Source organism: Curcuma longa, chromosome 11 (assembly GCF_044706935.1).
Source record: "Curcuma longa cultivar G26 ecotype Majalengka, Jawa Barat chromosome 11, ITB_CL_G26_1.1, whole genome shotgun sequence".
Lineage (NCBI taxonomy): Eukaryota > Viridiplantae > Streptophyta > Magnoliopsida > Zingiberales > Zingiberaceae > Curcuma > Curcuma longa.
The window spans coordinates 17,432,173-17,452,305 of NC_133871.1; the positions used below are offsets into that span (position 1 = coordinate 17,432,173).

General features: G+C 38.9%; 3 protein-coding genes and 1 pseudogene across 4 annotated transcripts; 1 reads left to right on the forward strand and 3 right to left on the reverse strand.

The window, feature by feature from the left end:
* Window positions 1-376: 376 nt before the first annotated feature.
* Window positions 377-6,959, reverse strand: LOC141842388 (E3 ubiquitin-protein ligase UPL5). The gene is made up of 3 exons (XM_074730598.1): window positions 5,052-6,959; window positions 1,517-2,106; window positions 377-924 (listed from the first exon to the last, which is right to left on the reverse strand). Exons 1-3 carry the CDS (start codon window positions 6,859-6,861, stop codon window positions 661-663), a joined length of 2,664 nt encoding a protein of 887 aa, XP_074586699.1. The 5' UTR covers window positions 6,862-6,959; the 3' UTR covers window positions 377-660.
* Window positions 6,960-8,038: 1,079 nt separating this feature from the next.
* On the forward strand, window positions 8,039-11,106 carry LOC141841081 (small ribosomal subunit protein cS22). Its single transcript, XM_074729206.1, has 4 exons — window positions 8,039-8,435; window positions 8,834-8,935; window positions 9,070-9,369; window positions 10,920-11,106. Exons 1-4 carry the CDS (start codon window positions 8,118-8,120, stop codon window positions 10,959-10,961), a joined length of 762 nt encoding a protein of 253 aa, XP_074585307.1. The 5' UTR covers window positions 8,039-8,117; the 3' UTR covers window positions 10,962-11,106.
* A 538-nt stretch (window positions 11,107-11,644) lies between these two features.
* LOC141840335 (myb family transcription factor RLI1-like) lies at window positions 11,645-13,741 on the reverse strand. Of its 2 annotated transcripts, none has more exons than XM_074728289.1 (7): window positions 13,268-13,741; window positions 12,972-13,173; window positions 12,787-12,863; window positions 12,670-12,709; window positions 12,259-12,310; window positions 12,112-12,181; window positions 11,645-12,026 (listed from the first exon to the last, which is right to left on the reverse strand). In XM_074728289.1, exons 1-7 carry the CDS (start codon window positions 13,676-13,678, stop codon window positions 11,820-11,822), a joined length of 1,059 nt encoding a protein of 352 aa, XP_074584390.1. In that variant the 5' UTR covers window positions 13,679-13,741; the 3' UTR covers window positions 11,645-11,819. The 2 variants fall into 2 exon arrangements, with proteins under 2 accessions (XP_074584390.1, XP_074584389.1); XM_074728288.1 differs by having other exon boundaries at window positions 11,645-12,032.
* A 2,135-nt stretch (window positions 13,742-15,876) lies between these two features.
* Window positions 15,877-19,265, reverse strand: LOC141839057 (enoyl-[acyl-carrier-protein] reductase [NADH] 1, chloroplastic-like; annotated as a pseudogene).
* Between the last annotated feature and the right edge of the window lie 868 nt (window positions 19,266-20,133).

Sequence of the window (20,133 nt, forward strand, 5' to 3'; positions counted from 1 at the left end):
TAACATTTAAATATAAAACAGAATAATACATCTTAACAAGATCTTCATTTAAATATAAAACAGAATAATACATCTTATAATCTTGTGAATATTCTCAGCAATAACAAAAATCATCAAAGCTCAAACAAGTAGTTCATGCAAACAGATCACAAACTCAAAAGAAGCTGATAGTTTATGCAGTTGAAACAGGATATTACATACATTTACAAATATTTACAAAGAAAGCATTCCTTGTGTAGCTCAAAAAATAAAATAAAATAAAATAAAAAATAAAAAAGGGAGGAGGGTTCCCAAGCACAGATAGATTTAGATCATGAAACCATTGGCACAAGCCAGTAACACACCACATCTACCTAAAGTGAGAAAATTCAGTGGATAGAATGAGAAACATCAAATCCTCACTCCACTTTGGTTCTTATTCTATGTACAAGTGACCAGAATTGAGAAATGAGAAGGAAAAACAAAAGGTGAGTATTTATAATGCCAAGTTAAAAGGATTTCCTACACAAGACAACTTTTCTATCCTCCTATTTACTACACCAACCAATTAGGAAAATTAGAGAAAGAAATCCTTGTGCCTGAATAGATAACCGACTGGAGTGCAGGTGTTTGATTTTGACATGAACACTTCTGTGCAGACCCAAGTTCCATTTCTTTTGCCTAAGCAGTACCGAAACTGCAGCTAAGATGTTCTTGAGTGATTAGCTGAAGCCTCTCGTGCATGATGGTTTTTGTTCGATATACGGGCAGGCAAAGACGATAAAAGCATGTGTGTGAAGTTGGTAGGGACTCTTGGGAGTCTGATGATTTGAATATGTACAATTTGGAAGGCAAGCCACGGAATCCATCCACAGGTAAGTATTTGATGGATGTCCAGAAAAAGATAAGTACTCTTCTTTGCTCTTCAGACATGCCCTCGACAATCTACAAGTTCAAAACAATCGTCAAATTTCTGTCCCAAATCTTTTAGAGATACATTGAGGAATTAAAACACAATCGATCTCTAGGCCATTGAATAAAAACATTGAAAATAACATTCACTTATGAAGGGTAGCTAAGAGGGCAGCTCAATGGACGAAGCTCCTGCCCATGTGGAATCCCGAGAAAGGATCTATTATACGCAGCCTTACCTTATTTTGCAAAAGGTTGTTTTCGAAACTTGAATCCGTGACCTCTAGGTCACATGGCAGCAACTTTACCGTTGCGCCAAAGCTCCCCTTCAACTTATGAAGGGTAGCTAAAAGAAAAGAATTTTGAATGGTTCAATATCTGCATATTTGATATGGACCTTACAATACATTCCAGTCGCTGAGCTTTGTGTTCACTGAGGGTTGTAAACTAATCACTAAGAATCAGCAAGTTTTCATTTCAGGGAGGAAAATCCACAAAAATCACTTACTTTAATTAAAAACACTACGGAAGATGTAATTACACTGAAGAGGGCAAATAGTAACATGTGAAAAATTATAGCATAAATCTAAAGAACCATGAGCTGTGTCAAAATCAAATGGATTACCTTCCAAAACCAAATGATATTACGATCTTTTGACTTGTAACCACTGTATTCGGTATGCTCTCTCCATTCCTTTACATTGATGACACTATTGTTACCACCTATCATTAGATCAAAATCTTCTAGGTCCAGACCGTTGAAGAAAAATTGCTGGTTCTTTGAGTTAGAAAGAATATCACCAAAACCTTCAGCGAAACGAGCAACCTGTTCAGAGATTGATGTAACAAAGCGATGCTTAATAAGGAGGTTAATGTAGTCCTCTCTGTTCCTACTATGTACAATAATATCCTTTCCACCTGGGCAGAGCTCAACTGTTTTCAATGAGCCCAGCATTTCTACGTCTCTCACGAATGTTAGTCCTAACCCATCTGAATCAAGAAGAGCTCCATCCATCTCGAGAATTTGTTTCCAACTCTTGTACAAGTCCGGATCTGCATCGCGCACATCTTCCAGAGTAATAGATCTTCCAGCTAGTTGCAAGAAAAATGTACGATCAAATACAATGCCAATTTGGACTTTGTGCATCAATGCCAATGCAATAACTCGCCCACTGAAGCTGAAGTATTTGAGATGCAAAGGATCCACAGTAGATGCTGCAGGAAATTCACGGTAACCAATGTCAATAAAATCAATAACCAAAAAACACAGAAAAAAAAATCTTTGATTGGAAAACATTATTAGAAAACAGTTATACGTGTTATATGTTAATACCACATGGGACATTTAGTTACACATATGAGTCATGCATTGCCTATGTGTGATGTAATTGTCACAAATGAAAGAACATATATTATTTTCGCTCTCAACAAGGCGTCATGACAGGTAAAATTATATTCCCTTCTAGTCATAAGATTCTCTACAACAATCCCATTCGGGAAATGAGTGAATTTAATATGATGAGACAGCCTCCTGTGCCCATACAACTTCCTTTATAAGGGAAGAGGATGTGCAACAACAATAAGGCAAGTCATGGAGTGTGAAAAATGATAATGCAGAGGAATATCGACATCAAATTTGGAGTGTGACCTATGACAAAGTACATGTACCTAGACAAAGGCTCAAATGACTCCTAATAAGTTATCAAATTACCTAATTTAGAAATTGAAGTAATATTTAAGTTGATAAGTAAATAAATGTATATTAGGATCATTTTTTCTCTTTATACGGGAAAAATAAATCAGACAAGAAAGCCTCCTAAAGTAGTTGTCATGATATAATCTATTTTATCACTAAATTCATTATAATAATCATTACTTAGTAGAAATCCCAGGGTGGGAGAAAAAAGCAAATAAGAAAGGCAATCACTAAGTTAACGAGCTTTGCTCTAAATAACTACGAGTGGGCACAAACCAACAAAAACTTTAATTGATTTGCCAAATTCCAAATGGACATCTTTGAGTTATTTTTGTTTACTTTCCGCTTTTGGTCTCTTAAGATGGTACAAGAGAAATATACTGTGCACCTCTAAGTCATAATTAATAGTTTGTTGAACATTCTAGTTAGCTTCTAATGTTCTTCCACTTACCTTATTTACTTTAAAAAAAAAAAGAACTATAGAATTAGATAATCAATTAAATTAGAATTTTAGAGAAATAAACTAAATAAAATAGCATCAGTACTTGAATTCATATTGACACATGTCGGCGTGCCGAGAGTCGACACAACACTGTACCTATTGATGTGATACAGGAGGCATAAGAGAAATTACCTGTGCAATCAAATTAGATGGAACAATATGTTTTGACCATGTCATCCAACACAATCATATCTAAAAGGGCTTAATCAAAATAGGAGATAAACCAAATCACAAACAAAAAAAAACAATTAGATTAAACTTATAGCAAAACTTCTCTACACTCTTATTAACTAGGAATTCCCCATAAATATTTATCCTCCAAAAGAGAATTGCCAAATAAGCTCGTTTTAAATCAAAGACTCAAAACAGAATATCTATTTAGCATCACTTCCACATATGGATAATGTAAATGGGTATCCAAAGAAGCAAACACACAATTAGAGGTCGTGCAGACAATACCACTCCTTAGTGAAGAGTGACTAGATCCCTCTTGCAATTGCAAGGAGGCAATAATGGGTATACAATTTCAAGAAAAAGCACACCAAAGAACTCAAGGCAAACGCCGAAGGAGGTCAGTTAGACCAAGAGTAGAAGGGTGTTGCAAAATTATAGGGTGGTAAGATAAGTTTTTGGCAAAGGAAGATACAAAAAAAATAGATGGAGGGTCGGTGTGCGTTGTAGGTGAGGAATAGTGTTGGTTTCCCACAATTGGGGCAGGTTATTTGCAATTGAAAGGGAAGGTCCGTGAAGGGGTGCAATAAGTGATTGATGGGAAGGCATGAAGGAACTGAATTAGTATAGCTTTGATACCACTTGATACGACATAAGAACAACAATCTCACATAGAATGAAACTCACAGAAGAATATCCTTAAATTTAAAGATTGTTAACTCTTCAAAGATCAATCTAGAGCATTGTGTTGTTACCAAGCATTATGAGCTAATAGTTTATCAAGGATTAATAGTCATACATTATGGGTTTAATCTCACGTGGAGTATTTGGTTGAAAGGTGTTATCTTGAGTCTTGTATATGCACAATGTAATAGTCCTCTGTCATGAAGAATGACATAATATTTTTCACCCAACCAACACCAACTTGGATAGCAATTGTAGTTTGCTAATAATATAGATGTAAGCATTCTTTTTATTTTATATTAAAAAAAAACTCTTTCACATCTCCTTGTAGTATTACTACCGTTGACATCACTGGATTTGACAAACAATCTTCGGACATTTAGCCCATCAGTTATGAAAAAAAGGACACAAGAAAGGTGTTTAGACTTTAAGGGAGGATCATATTAAAGAATGGCACAAAGTCACAAGGTGGCTAATACACCAAGGATCGGTATAGATAGGTAGGGTGCTCAGTTTAATCCTAAATTAAGAAGAGAAGGGCCAACCATGAATTAATTGTTGGATAGCAAAATGCAGTTAATCTACTAACCATATTGAGTATGAGAACTTTCTATTTACCATGCAAAACTCAACCAGGCTGTACAAGTAACACCATGGGAAATGAGACACTAGTGCCATGGATCATAGGTGGCAAGACGCATCGAGCACATCACGAGAGATATTAATATAAAACTTACATCAAGCACCTAGATGGATATAGATGTCATTCCATCTGAAGTTTAGACTCATTGTGGTAAGAAAGAGGATGATCCACAGTTAACGTGACGAAAGGACTATCACAAGTAGCTATTAATTGGAGATTGGTGCAGATCTCACCTATTGGCAATGAAGCGACAAGCTTAACATGTCATTTTAGGATTAAAACCAGGTGATGGAATTTATTTTCTTTAATGCAGGGGAGTAGGGCGTCTATATACATTACTGCATCACTCAGAGATCCACTTTGGGAACAAGGAAGGTAAAGAACATAAAGCTGACCCAATGAGTATGCAGATCTAGAACAACCTGAGGACAGGTAGGTAGAGAATTTAGAGCTGATCAACTCACCAGGATTTGGGAAGAATCGTCGCTGATCATGTGGGCATGGCAAGAAAAGAAGGTTCTGCGGATTGAAAATTTCTCTGCATAACAAGCAAAACCACTCTCTGAGAACACCAGGACCTGTGGCTTCCTCATTTTTGAACTCCATTAAAAGGCCTCCACGCAATGATCCAGCGTCAACCTGCCCAATGTATCCAAAGGAATCCGACATCAGCTGAGATCTGTCAATAAGCATTTCGTAAAGCTCATCTTCCTCCTTTCCTTCAAAAAGCATCATCAGAACTAGATTCCTTCTTGCCTGAAAATCAGTTATATCTTTATACTTGAGAAACCAAAGAAGTCTATGATCCCTCTTAGCATGTCTGAGAAGAACATTCAGCAACCTACGTCGTTCAAAAAGAAGTGAATGGAGCAACTGTCCAGCACCATCGAAAATCTTGGAGAAGTCCTTAACTACTTCTAAAACAACTAGCAATTGTGACCCATATGCAAATTGAGATTGGCACTGTGTCTGACCCCTTTGATCCATAATATCCTCCACCTTTTCAAGACACTGGCCAACTTTGGTCAGGAGCTTCATGAATAGCTCATATATCAATCCAATTCCTTCCTCGTACTTTGTGTTCCCATGTTCAAAGAAGTGTTTAGTGATAGGCTTGTGAATGCCCCTCCAATTATAAATTGCATGGTGCAACGCAATAATATAATTGGAGAGATCAATAAGAACAACCTCTGGGACCATCATAGCCTCTGTTGAAAGTGCCACATCCACTAGCCCAACAAGCTCAACGATAAACGAATGCAAGTCAGGCAGCAAGTGAATGGACTTTATATGGCCAGTGTATACAGACCCGGCAGAAGATTTTAGAAGCCTGGCTAATGCGCTTCGGCATGAAAGATAAAGCTGATCATTCGGGCCTCGGACTGAGGAGAGCATCTTGCAGAAGGTGAGCACAGTAAAGATGCACTGTGAGTGCATATACTCTGGCAGGAAGTCAGTTTTAGAGGTAAGAAACATTCGAATGGCCCTATCGCCAATTGAACGATTTTCTGCAATCGGTGAAATATACAATTTCACAAGCGCCGCTGAAGCACCTCCCCAAGTAAAAATTCCAAGGTTGGCTAAAATATTGTCTCTGTCCCCATTAGATTCCAATAGCGTGCTGGTGAAGAATTGCTTCATGAGTCGCTCAATGTTGTCCCTCTGCCGATTGAGAAATTCAGCGTCTCGGACGGGGGTGTCGATGAGAAAGGATATGGAGGACATGAGGTCGTTGACGGTCGTCCATACCGTCGGTTGTTCGGTGCTCCTAAGGCGAGCAGAGAGATGGAGACATGCGTCTCTCCCAACCCCACAGTGAAGGAGAGTGGATTCGCCCTCAAGCTGGCGGCCTCTATAGATCAACCGCATCTCGAAGCATGGTATTCTCTCCACCAATCCGATCCTTTCGATGATCGAACTGACGGTGTCGCTCGGGAGGGCACGGACGACGAGACTCCCCTGTGAGAGCAGCCGGACGAAGAATTGGATCTCTTCAGAAGGTGGCGACGTGATAGGCGATCGAGGGGATGCGCAGGAGGCGTCACGCGAGGACGACGGAGGAAAAGAAGAGACTTTCAACTGATCGGAGTCGGCGACAGCCGCTGGGGCGGGGACAGGCGATAACGAAAAGATAGATGAGATCTTGGCCATCTTCAGGAGATGGATGAAGTGGTCGTGATCAGCATAGTCTTCGATCCTCCGCTTGAGGTGGTGATGAAGGTGATCACGATCGACGGTCTGTCGGTGGTGCAGGGCGGCGTCAAAGGAGGACATAGGGAGGATCCGGGGGAGGCGGCGGCGTCGGAGGCCGATCGGGAACCGCAGTCTTACGATTTCATCGCCGGAGAGGCACGGGGGAGAGGGGCGAGGGGTTTTCGGTCGCTGCAGAGCGAGAAGGTGAAAATTTTCTCACATAAACCGAGGAGTTGGGATCTTGACCGAGAAGGTGTCGCCTCGCTTGTTCTCTTTGGGCCGGGCTTACTTGGGCCGTCGATTGCTTTTGGGCTCATTAAAATTTATATATATATTTATACAGAAAAGAAGTGATACTTACCCTCAAATGATAGCATGAAATTATAGCATGACACTCACAATTGCATGTAGTGGGTCCCATTGCATGTCAATGGGACACACTGCCAATGTGAGTGTCATGCTACGATTTCATGTTGTATATCACCCCTATACAGAAATAATCTGCTGAACGACTTCTTCGTGCGCGCCCGTGAGCGCCGCCCTCGATCCACCACCGCTGCCGCTGCGTTGTCCGACCGCCAGCTCGGGCGTAATTGACGCACCACTCGCTGGCGCGTCGGTCGACGTCGGATTCCAAACGGATTGTGGTCGGAATCTGACGCAATTTGGCTGGAACGCGCCCGACAGTGGCGCGCACTGGATTCTAATCAAATCGTGGACGGATTCCAACCAAATCGCGGCCAAAGACAGACCGAGGAAGGACATGCATGTCCTTCCTCGACCGATCTGCGATCGCGATTTGGTCGGAATCGGCCGCAATTTAAGTAGAAACGCAGCCGATAGTGGCTCGCGCGATTTCTGACCAAATTGCGCCGGATTCCGGCCACAATCCGGCAGGAATCCTATGCCGGCCGATGCACCGACAAGCGGCGTGTCAATCGTGTTCGAGGCGGCGATCGACAGTGGCCGGACGGCACGGCGAGGGCGGCGACAGCGGGTCGGGGGTGGAACACTGTGCATTCCCATATTTGGACAGTCAGATTTACACGTGATCGCATGATGGACGGTGGATTGAACGGCGCTCACGGACGCGCACGAAAGAGTCGCTCAGCATATCATTTCTGTACATTTATATCATCACTTTGGGCTGTCGATTGCTTTTGGGCTTGGTTGGGCCGTCGACACGAACGGGTTGGAGACAGAGGAGTATCTTAATGCCGTCGCCTTTCTTTCCTTCTTCCCACCGTTGAAAGCGGATAACTCTCTGCTTCGCTGCGCCTTTATCCTAAACCCTAATCCTTTCTCCTCTCGCCTTCTATCCTTCGCGTTCTGGAGGAATGGCCGCAATCTCTTCGTTCTTGGCTCCTAATTTCTACCGGAATCGTATGGACTGCGGCCGACGCGCCAAGGCATCAGCTTGGGTGGCTGCCGGAGCTTTTCCAGAGAAATGCCGAGCGTTTCGGGCCTACTCTTCTAGTTCCTTGTCTATTCTCCGCAGGAGTGCGTTCAGGGTGTCGGTAGTAGCGGTGGAGGCCTCCGCGGCAGCTGAGCCGGAAGCTGCGCGTAGGCTCTATGTGGGGAACATACCGAGAACCGTGAAAAATGAGGAGCTGGAGAACATATTTGGCGAGCATGGATCCGTGGAGAAGACCGAGGTAACGTCAGCAGTCATTATCATTCCCTGTGACTCCTTTTCTGGTTCCAAAACTGGTACTTGAGGGATTTTTGCTGATTCAAGGATGAACATTTGTAATTCTGGAACCTTTTCGTTATCAACTTGATCCATCAAGTTTTGCTTTGGAAAGCTTGTTTTGTTTGGGCAGTAGATTCCTCCAATTCGCATCACGATGGACGTTAGAATTGTGTATGTAACATCTACGGAGGGGAGTCATGAATCAGAAATGCTTCTGCTAGTCTTGTTTATATATCCATCCCGTCATCAATGGGAGATTCTGAACTATTAAATTACCAAGACTCTCGTTATTTTCTTAACACTTCGGTCTCCAACAAGTTCTCAGCCTAGGTAGTACTCTAATATTGTTATCTTTTGCAGGTTATGTATGATAAATACTCTGGTAGGAGTCGGCGTTTTGCATTTGTGACAATGAGTTCAGTAGAGGACGCAAATGCTGCGATTGAAAAGCTCAATGACACTGTAAGTTGGGAGGTTCATTAACTTTTCTTGCCTTTTTGACTACTTGATGACTAGCTCTGGAAGATTCATGACAAAGTTTACAATAACTAACATGGCATGCCAACATAGTTCTGTTAAATGCAATCTTCCATCAGGAAATTGGAGGCCGGAAAATCAAAGTAAATGTGACAGAAAAACCACTTGCTACTCCTGATTTATCTCTTATCCAAGGTGATGAGTTGCCATTTATAGACAGCCCACACAAGGTTTATGTTGGCAATCTTGCAAAGTCAGTTACCAGTGATGTACTCACCAAATTCTTCTCTGAGAAGGGAAATGTTCTCAGTGCAAAAGTATCCCGAGTTCCAGGAACTTCAAAATCTAGTGGCTTTGGCTTCGTGTCATTTTCGTCGGAGGAGGATGTGGAAGCTGCTATTGCATCGTGCAATAATGCTGTGAGTAATCCTGTGCCTTGCTTCTTCTTCAGTGTATATCTCAAAGCTTTGCTGTTAATCATTGTGGTACCTACCATATGCTCATCGTTTTGTGCCGTTAACGGCCTGTTTGGATGGGGTGAGAGAAGGTTCATTAACGGAAGGGGAAGGGAGGGGAAGGAAGGGAAAGGAAGGGAAAGGGAAGTATTTATGTTCACCTTGTTTGGGAAGAAGGGAAGGTTCATTAACGTAACATGTGTTACCTTGTTTGGGAAGAAAGGAAAGGGAATAAAGGTTAAATATATAAAATTACAAAAAATACCCTTACTTTTAAAATAAATCTATATGTAAAAAAATATATATAACTTATGAGACCAACAAAAATTAATATTAAATAAATAAAAAAAATTTAAATATATATATAATAAATATGTGAAATATAGAATCGGTACATTTTGATACGATAAAGAATAAATCAACATTTTTACATATATTTTTATAAAAATATATTCTCTTGAATTTTATCTTTGGAGAAATTTACGATGAAGATCGACGTCGAGGAGTGCGAGCGATGCGATGAGATCCTGTGACAGTTGCGTTATGTAATGAGGAGCGACGGTACAAAAATCTAATAGATGAATTATTTTAATAGTTAATATTTTAACATAGGGATATAATTGGAATAAATGTTTTATAAGTTTTCCTTTCCCTTCTTTACACTCCGATTTGGGATGTAAGGAATTATGTCGATTCATAGGCATGCAAGGAGAAAACTTACCCTTCTCTCCCCTTCCTCTCCTTAACTCACTCCATCTCAAACAAGGATAAAAAAAAATTTTCCCCTTCCTTACCTTTCTCTCCCCTTCCCTCACCTCCTCCCAAACAAACTGTAAAAGAACAATGTTATTCGTTGCATTTCCCTGTTATTAATTCATCGACAGGTGGAGCCATGTTTAGTTTATGCATTATTTATCCTTTTGGTCTTTGATCACAAGGTATTCCTATGCCCCCGGAAAGGGCGGGAGAGATAAAGTTACAGCCTTCCCAATAGTTAGATTTGAACTCTCAACCTTTGGCTGGAACCCCTCTAGACCTAGCTCACTTGCCAACCAAGCAATTTTTGGTAGCTTTATGCATTATTTGTGCTAGGTGTAGCATCGAATGGTTGGTCTTCTCTCATTTGCCCAAGAGAGTAATACCATTTTTCACTTTTCAGAGCTTAGTAGCATTCAAGTGGCTGAGAACCCTTGCTCATATAAGCATTGTGAGTGACTCTTGAGATTAAGTGTGGTGGCCTTTAGTATTTTGGAAGTATTTTGAACAGAGACGTTCGTGTTGCTACCATTTGAGTACTAATGCAGCAACCGGCTAGCTGCTTGCTAGTTAATCTTATTTTACCTAATTGATTTCTGTCAGAATTCACTTGGAGCTCTCTAAGAGGAAACTTTCATTTCCTGTTACTCTGATAATAACATCCATAACACTATCTCACATCTTCAATTCTTTTCTATTGATTCTTTTCTGTAAACAATCCTATGTGGCTATTGCTCATAGTAATACATACATTTCAGGTGTTGGAAGGGCAGAAGATTCGCGTCAACAGAGCAACATAACGATAGAAGTTGCCCATGCATCATGGATCACTGATGACATTATATGTTTCTTGCAACATGAGATAAACCTGTCTCATTCGTATGTTTTCGGAAACTATTGTAAGTTTGTAAAACTTATCCATTCAAATTTTGTGCACAGATGATGGTTGGCATTCCATTCGTTCATACATTTTCGCTAGTGCGAGTATCAAATTGGTGAGACTTACAAATCTGCAAATAGTAATGTTCTTTAGCATGCGTAACTGGGAAGAAGAAAGGTTTTACCATGAATATTTTGCCACAGCTCGCTGAAACATTCCACAAATACATTTGTTGATGAGTTATTCGTGTTTTATTTGTGAACAAATAAACTGAAAATCACTATTATTCAGAAATTGTTAATTTATATACTTTTTGTTATTATTTGAAGAATATAAACAAACACTTTTGTAAGTGAACAAACACATCTCGAACTGTAGTGTTAGTAAAACTTTTGTAAGTGAACAAATAAATTGAATTTATTCGTGATTAGTTTGTTCACTTACAGTGCTATGGCTAGATTATAGTAGTGTTGCTTAGTTTTAGGGTGGGTTATTTGATTGGTTTTTTATTAAAAAATTATTTTTCTAGGTTATATAACAAATAAAATCAATTTAAAAAAAAATTACCTTGATGCTCCACATGAATGTTTAATAATGCAGGCAAATTAGGCATAATCATATAAGTAGTTAAAGCTACCTATTTCTTGGTAGGAAGTTTACATTCACCACTGAAATTTATCAGACAATCTGTTTGTGTTGAAGGCTTACCAATGAGACATGAACACCATGAGTGATCATATCGAACTGGAATACAGACTTCTTGTAGCGAAAGCAAAGGCTAACTCATTGTTGATGGAAAATTGTTATTCTGTGTCAAATCTTGCATATGCAGTAACTGTTCATCTTCAATACTCTCTGCGGAGCTAGTTTGGAACGAAATGTCTATATCTTTAGAACCGTCTGCGCTGTCATTTGGTTTTCCTTGCTCTTCTATCATCTTTTGGAGCTTCTTACTTTGTGCTTCAATCCTCATTTGTAACTCCTTCTGAATCTGATGAAAGAAAAAGTGAAGCAGAAAGGAAATCAGAGTTGGCACTGAAGAGTTGTCATGAAACAAAACAGAAGTGCACCTCGAGTTGCTCGTGAAGGCGCATTTGGACATCGAGTTGGAGGCGCAATGCTTCTGTAAGTTGGATGCCACTGCAACAGAATTACTCTCTGATTAGCGAACTAAGTTGATAAAATTAATTGTGAATATCGACTGTATCAGCAATTACATTATAGGATCAAGCTCAGTGACACTGGCAGTAGCTCTTCTCTCGAACTTGCCTGCGATATCCGAAATATAAACAAAATCAAATTGTGGTCCAACTATTCAAGTGTTGCCTCCAAAACTGAGAAAAGCTAGACTGCTGCAGAGGTTAGTGAAATATCTTTCCTTCCTTTAAGTTCACATTTAGTGCCAAAAATTAGATAATCATCCCAGAAACTTATTTGCAGACTAAATCAGTATTATATTGTATCCTAGATATTTCTGTTTCTTTATGATAGCTGCAAAGAACAAAAGATTAGTCATAATCATCGAAGCAATTGCAGTCATGTTTAACCAGGATCAGCATTATGTTAAGAAAAACTTGTATACAAATCTACTAAATCAATTGAATGGTATAAGGCAGATGAAGATTTACCTTCTGCAGATTCTGGCATATGTTTAGCTATCCGATATTTCTGCAACATGTATATGCTACCTCAGTTTAGATTGTCAATGAGACATCGAACAAATTTCTTATTCGGAATCCTAATACCTGTAAATGGCTCTTGACATGGTATATGGTTAACCCAGGTGAGTTCATCAACTTCACAATCCCTTTGGGAGTTGCTTCTGCATCCAATAATATAGCTTTTGCTTACTACTTTTGTATTTCTTTCTTTCAAGAAAGCTAAACCACATTTAAACTTGTAGACTAGACAATGAAATCAAGCCACTTACTCTCAGATCCCCCGAGGCAATTTACACACTCGACGAATCGCTGGTGGAGATCTGGTGTCCATCTTATTCGTGTTTTGTTTGAGCTAGCCGTGGCAGATGAGATGCTTGTAGGAACACTCAAGAAAGCCCTTGGCACTTGCTTCTTGATTTGGGGCTGAAAGTTCATCTTGTCCATTGGAGAATTTGATATATGGCACCCATTCTTTACACAATACCAAACAAACAATAGCAGAAGATCATGGTTAAACACTGAAAATTGGTACCAAATTTAGCTAAATTAAGCCTGAAGCACATACAAAAGGTGAACTTGTATTCCTCAATGAAGCATCCCAGTCCCTCTCCTGTTGATCTTCTTCTTCACAGATAAACTCACTGAAATTATTGTTGAAACTCTGAACTTGATATTGCGGCGGCATCATCGGAGACCTCAACACCGAGTCAAAAGCTTCCTTTGATTGGAACTTGGGCAATGGAGGGAATGTACCAGCAGAGTGGAAATCCATCTGAGGGAACCCCATCAGCTCCTCAACAGCAAAGAAAGCAGATGGTGATGACCCAACGCAGCAGCTGGACAATGAAGGGGAAGAACTAGGGTTTCTTGCCACAGGAGAACAGCCCAGGAAAGCAGATGGTTTGCTGTAACAACTCGTGTTGTGGTATACAGGAAGGTTGGGGAAATCAAATGGATCATTGGTCTGGAGATTCATTGATCAAAAAAATTAAAACTTTCAAGAAGAATGACTTCTTTGCTTGCTTGCTCAGTTGCTCCTCCTCTGTGTTTGTGGATTTATGGCACTATAGCAAGTGCCAATGTTTGATATTATACATCACAAGAACTAGTGAAGAAGAAGAAGCATCTAAATAATTCATGCATCCAACATTGACTCAAGAAAAAGAGGAAGACAAGCCCTGGACGTTATTCTGAAGATTCAAAGGTCTCTATTTGCCCCTCATATTCCACTAATCTTCAAGAACAAGAAAAGAATAGGGAGGGAGCATAAGCTTATTCCAAACTATTCCTAAGATGGAATGCGAGAACAAGAAAATAAAACCCTAAAGCAATAGAAAGAAAGAAAGAAATACTAAGATCACTGGCAATCGATCGTGCCATCAAACTTGCAGCGAAAAAAAGGAAGAAATTCCATTGCTGTTGCTATCAAGAGGGAGGGAATAAGAAGCAGGCTTGAGGAACAAGATTGCACTCAAAAATTGGATCTTTCTTTTTGTTCCTCTCTCAAAATTTTGTAAGAACGAAGCTTCAGAAAACTACTCCTGCATGAGCTCCAAAGAGGGAGTCTGATGATCTTAACGAGGAGAAGATTGAAGCAGATGAGAGCAAAGCAAAAATTGCTTTGGACTAATCGCCATTGGTGAGGTTCTGCAAGCTCATCATCTTCTTGCACCCAAACTGATATAGTTGAATTTTTATATCTATTTTTAATGACAAAATTCAAGGGAGCTTTTCATAAATATCCTCAAACCAATCAATATATTTTTATCATGTACAATTCAGTAGTTTTTATCCAAAAAACTACAATAAAATTATGACAATTATTTAGATTGCAACCATAGATTCCCTATAATTTTGTATTGCCTACATCGATAACTCATCTTTCTTTAATTATTTTAAATGACACAAGTAATTGGCTTATTAGCTATCTCAATGTCATTTGGAGCTATTACCATTGTTTGTAGTGAAGGATGTGCATTGTGACCTTTTAGGGTTTGAAAGGACATCAAGTATTTGCATTGTTCATCTTGAAAGGTAATCAACCCTTTGTTCATGAATAATTGAATATATAAATCAAAAAAATAAATAATTTGCCTTAAATAATCAAGATTGCACATGACTAATTGTGTGCTAATCAAGTGTATTTATAATCTTGGATGAAGAATGATTAACTTATATTTAAGTGCTTTGGTGTTTCTCAACTATAATTTATATAATAAATTAACTAAACAAGATTGCACATGTGGTTTTTGTCATCAAGAAGAACCTTTCTTTTTTTTGATCTCATCTCAATTCTCACCTTTCCATGTCCCATGGAAGAAAAATTCTAATTTTCTTGAAAATGGAAGAACAATTCTTCAACCTTTTTTCTTATCCATCAATAAAAAAGTGGAATTATGGTAGGACTAGATAAGTGGAGAATGAATGAGATAAAATGGATTCTTTCTTGCTTTATGTGCCTTGATAAGGTTCTAACTTTGTTTTTTTTAAAAAAAAAGTCATTTAGCTTTTTCTCCATTTGCATGTTTGACTTGGGGAATCACTGAATTTAAGTTAATTCTTAAATTGATGTGATTATAATTTCAAATATTTAGTTATAAATATTTATACTATTCAATGTTATTAGATCCATCAAAACATCAAGTTAGGGTAGATTTAGCTATTATTTCATACTAAAACACTGTTAACTCATGACAAATTTACCTAATTCATTTTCAAGAAGAATTTATATGTTAATTATGTCAATGATTTGATGAACTTTAAGTAAATAAATTTATAATTTAATTCATAATGATGTTAACTTATCTACCCCATTGGGACTTTTGAGTAGTGGATTATTTGGAATTAGTTATTATGTAATGGATCATGAAGATGAGACACACAACTTTGGATTAGATTCTATGTTCCATTCTCGTGCACATTATGCATTGTCTAGTCTCTTTTTAAATGTTTCTAGTCCAAACGTGTATATTACACATTATGCTGTAATATAATCTTCAATTGAACAATTGGAGCAGTTCCATAACACCCCAACTCCACAAGAAAATATTCAATCATCAAATCTTGCCAAAACAAGCATGATCAAAGTTTGAGTGATATACTCAGCATTGCGATATGTAAACAAAGCCGCGGAAGTGTGCAAGAATGAGTATCGAATTTTCGATATTCATTAAAAAGTTCATACAGCAAGCGTCGGGCTGTCGGTTGCCAGTCCCATGGTATTCAAGCCATTGTCGACGTAGACGACAGATCCCGTCACGGCCGATGCGAGTGGAGACACCAGGAATGCAGCTGTGTTGCCAACTTCATCTGTACAGAATGCCTGATTTAGTATTTGGAATCATATTGCAAAGAAAGTTTGCAAGTATCGACTGGATGAATGAGTGAGTTTGAACTTTAACCTGCAAGCAATTCTTTCTGCAATGGGGCGTTGGAGTATGAATAATCAATCATCTTTTCGATGAATCCAATAGCTTTTGCAGCTCGGCTTCCCAGAGGACCTGAGTGCATAGTAATCAGTATGTTTCAGTTACGACGATTTGCTCTCAACTTTGTAAAGTTGATAGAACCATTTCCTTGATCAAAATAAAGTATATATCATATTATGTAAACACACAATTTCAAGTGCCAATCAGTAGAGATGATCATTCCAGTCAAGGTTGCTGATATTGTGCCAAAAATTGTCAATGTTACTATGTGACCCTTGTCGGCACAATTATATGAACAGATAAAAAACACCAACTTGCAACTAGATTACCAGCAACCAACAAAGAGAGAGTCTAAGAAACTGAAATGCGTCCATATCCTATGTCTATGCTTATTTAAGTTCTAATTGTGTCAATCCAAATCTACCTCCCATGGTCACCTGTGATATATTAATCTACAAGTGGAAAAATCAATAGTAATACCAGATGTTCTAAGAGGCGTTATTTCTAAGTTTTCTGATTATGTCAATCCAAGTCTATCAAAAAGCTTAATAGATTAAACTGAATTAAGTTGACCTTGGACGAGTTCGCATGGCTTACCATTGGAGCAGTATTGTTAAAAATGTCAACATCAAACAAATGCTTTATGAACCGAATAAAAAAGAATTTGTCCTATTTGAAACAGCAACTCCAACTTATGGCATACAAGGAATTCATCAAGACATACCTGCAGATATTGTATTAACTCTAACTTGGCCTTTTCTTCCGGCTTCAAAAGCCAGCACCTACAATCAGAAACGAATTTAATATTGAAAATATATATCACAGAATCAATACCTTGCTAAAATAACTCAAGTAGCTACATGAAGAGAAAAACTTACTTTTGTATCACTCTCCAGTGCTGCTTTTGCTGAGCTCATTCCACCTCCGTATCTGCAAGTTGACAAAGAAACTAAATCCATAGCACTAAACAAAGTCATTCAAACAGTCAATAGGAATGATTATACCCTGGGATGGTCCTTTCAGAAGCAATGTAAGTTAAAGATATTGAAGCACCGCCTGCCATATTGAGTTATTGAATTTTAGCAGACAAAACTTCCAAAAGAACTTAAGATGAGATATCAAAATTTAAATACCAGAGTTAAAAAAAAACTAAAGGGTTGTATTAGGCTGTACAAGCCAAAAATAATAACAAAAATTTTATGAGCATGGATCTTTAGATGTGTGAGTACAAAAATCACAAAGCTGGCCTCAAATAATTAGGACTTGACACACATGAGTGTGTGTAATAGCACAAAGTGGAACATGTGTGCATGCACACACACACACACATGTTAGTGCAAAGTGGAACAAGGAAGTTTTGGTTCCATGAAAAGGAAATAAACCTGGATTTATAATTGGAAGAAAGTGCTGGAGAAGGGAGACAAATGAGTAACTTGATGCTGAAATAGCAGCAAGGTATCCTTTTCTAGATGTCTCCAAAAGTGGCTTTGTTACCTGTTTAATCATCATAACTTAGATCTAGCAGAATATAATGATTCAATGGCAACATATGGTGGTACCTCTGGTCCATTGGCAAGAGAATGTACAAGTATATCAATGTTTCCAAAGTCATTCCTCACAGACTCAGTCACTTCCTGTGCGAAAAAGAAATAAAAAGGATGCTCATAACAAGGCCCATGAAATTCAAAAGAATCCTTATTGTTGCATGCACTTTCTCTCATAAGACAAATGTGCAATTAGCTTAGAAGAAAGATGTGCGTTCGAGTTATGGCAAAGATCAGGAGTTAGTGGCCTACCTTGACAGTCCAATTTGAGGATCCTGCATAGCGTTTATTTGTCTTTACCTACAATGATAACATACAATGATAATATCAGTAAGCAGAAATGAGAGGGTGAAGAACCAATTTTGTCATAAGATACTGTTTCATACATCTTCTGGAACATCCTCAGGTGTATCATAAACAGCATCAAGAGGGTATACTTTGACAATCTCCATTAAAGAACCATTTGGCAATCTATGAACACCATTGTGGGCCAAATAAGAACACAGAACCATCAGCATTTCTCATTAGCAAAGAAGTATACCTTCGTGACTCATCAAATTTGCCACGCCTTAAGCTTGTCTCAAATATGTTCAGTGCCTATACATTGGCAAATGATTGAACAGAAGATTTATAGGTTTAGCTGTCCAATTAAAATCAAATTTGATTTTAAAACCACACTTACAGGCACCCATGTACCAACAATTATTTCTGCTCCAGCAGCAGCAAGAGCCTTTGCAATTGCCCAACCATAGCCATTGTCATCAGCAACCCCAGCAATAAATGCCCTCTTACCTAAATAAAAGAGCATAGAATATATTTTAAGTTTTCCTAATATAAAGCTCAATAAACATGCACAAGAGATGTATCATTCTGGATCTATCAAGAGAAAGAGAAAAATATAAAATCCATATTACTACATCATAGATTTAGGAATCAAAAAATAGAATAATGGGCCATTTGACTGTGGCAGTGGCACATACAGTGATACAATAGAAACATGGAACAGATGTAATTGGGAACTGACTCACTTAAAACTACTACATAATGAAACATTACATGGAGAAAGAAAAGGGAAAATAATAAATCTGACACCTGAGGCAACTCAATAGATTGTGCAAATATATTTATGGTACAAAGATATTGTCAACAGAAGTAAATAACCTTGGGCTATTACCTTAGTTGATGCCATAAGTATGGAAAACCTTGAGCTCACTTTCACTAAAGCTTAACTAAAGAGGAGCAGCGGCATACAAACAATATACTGCGCACGTATGAGACTAGGAGGTATATAACATGATAAACAACGAAGAGTCATGTACCTCTTAGATCAATAGGCAACCCATATGCTGCCACTTTCTGACTTTCCTCTGACATTGCCCTGATAGTAAACCTCTGATGTTTTGAAGAGGGGGAATATCTCACGCAAAGAGATTGGAGAGATAAGGCACTCGGTGACTTATCTGATCTTTGTTTGGTTACATTCAGATTGGAACCTGAAATTATGGTCCTGGATGTGAACATTCTGCTGGGAGAAGAGACGCAAGTCTTTACTGCCAGACGCTTGCAAGCCAGTAGCAGCTGCTGCCTCCATTATTCTTTAGCAGTTTAAGAAATCTGGATGAACCACAAAATAACAGTGGGTTTGCTAACAGATACACTAATTTGATCCAAAGAGGCAGAAAAACTTAAGCAATCAAAAAGTTTAGCTAGAGTAGCCGATATATGAAAGCTATACAAACAGAAAATACCCCGCACTTTGAATCGTAACGGATATATAAATCCCAAAGTTAGAAAAAAGTCAGCTTCCCATCACTCCATCAGCATTTCAGGGAAGGTAGCATCAGCGTTAACCGGGTAACATCTAAGCTACAGATTTCATAGATCAAACAAATAACACAACCGAATGGAATCAGGAAAATCAGACATTGTCGCATTGGGAAGATCGGAACTTGCAAACTCCAGTTCACAGCGAGGCCACAAATCAAACATCTATAATCGAGATTTTACCATTAAGCCGAATTCGAAAGCAAATTTCGAAAGAAGAAAACTTTTCAAAGCGCAACAGTAAGAAACTGCTCAAAAGAGGCCAGCGTCTCAAACTAGTCGCCAGCCGCAGCCAAAAAAAAACAACAACAACAACATCACCGGATTGCACGAGAATGCAGAATCTCTCACCAGGCGGAGGGACGATATCAATCAGCAAGAGTGAGGTTTGCCTTCGGATCGACCTGAGACCACCTCGATGGTTAAATGCGGACGGGTTTCGATGACACCGAGGCCCTGAAGCAGGTCTGCCGATGCATCGTTCGCTGCGGAGAGACCGAGAAGGAGCGAGTCGTGGTTCGTCGTTGCGCGACCAATGAAAATGAATTAGGGTTTAAGCTTGGATTTGTTGGCTCGAGTTCGGTTGATCAACTACATTCAGTAGAGGGCCCATTAAATCCCCACGTGACCACGAG

Bases quoted from the DNA above. Each gene is read 5' to 3' on its own strand.
- LOC141841081 (XM_074729206.1), top strand. From the start codon at position 8,118: ATGGCCGCAATCTCTTCGTTCTTGGCTCCTAATTTCTACCGGAATCGT. The intron at 8,936-9,069 runs GTAAGTTGGGAG...ATCTTCCATCAG, and splicing joins TTGAAAAGCTCAATGACACT to GAAATTGGAGGCCGGAAAAT. The intron at 9,370-10,919 runs GTGAGTAATCCT...CATACATTTCAG, and splicing joins TTGCATCGTGCAATAATGCT to GTGTTGGAAGGGCAGAAGAT.
- LOC141842388 (XM_074730598.1), bottom strand. From the start codon at position 6,861: ATGTCCTCCTTTGACGCCGCCCTGCACCACCGACAGACCGTCGATCGT. The intron at 2,107-5,051 runs GTGAGTTGATCA...AATTTCCTGCAG, and splicing joins ACGATTCTTCCCAAATCCTG to CATCTACTGTGGATCCTTTG. The intron at 925-1,516 runs GTAATCCATTTG...TTGAACTTGTAG, and splicing joins ATATCATTTGGTTTTGGAAG to ATTGTCGAGGGCATGTCTGA.
- LOC141840335 (XM_074728288.1), bottom strand. From the start codon at position 13,678: ATGAATCTCCAGACCAATGATCCATTTGATTTCCCCAACCTTCCTGTA. The intron at 13,174-13,267 runs GTATGTGCTTCA...TATTGTGTAAAG, and splicing joins GGAATACAAGTTCACCTTTT to AATGGGTGCCATATATCAAA. The intron at 12,864-12,971 runs GTAAGTGGCTTG...TATTGGATGCAG, and splicing joins TTGCCTCGGGGGATCTGAGA to AAGCAACTCCCAAAGGGATT.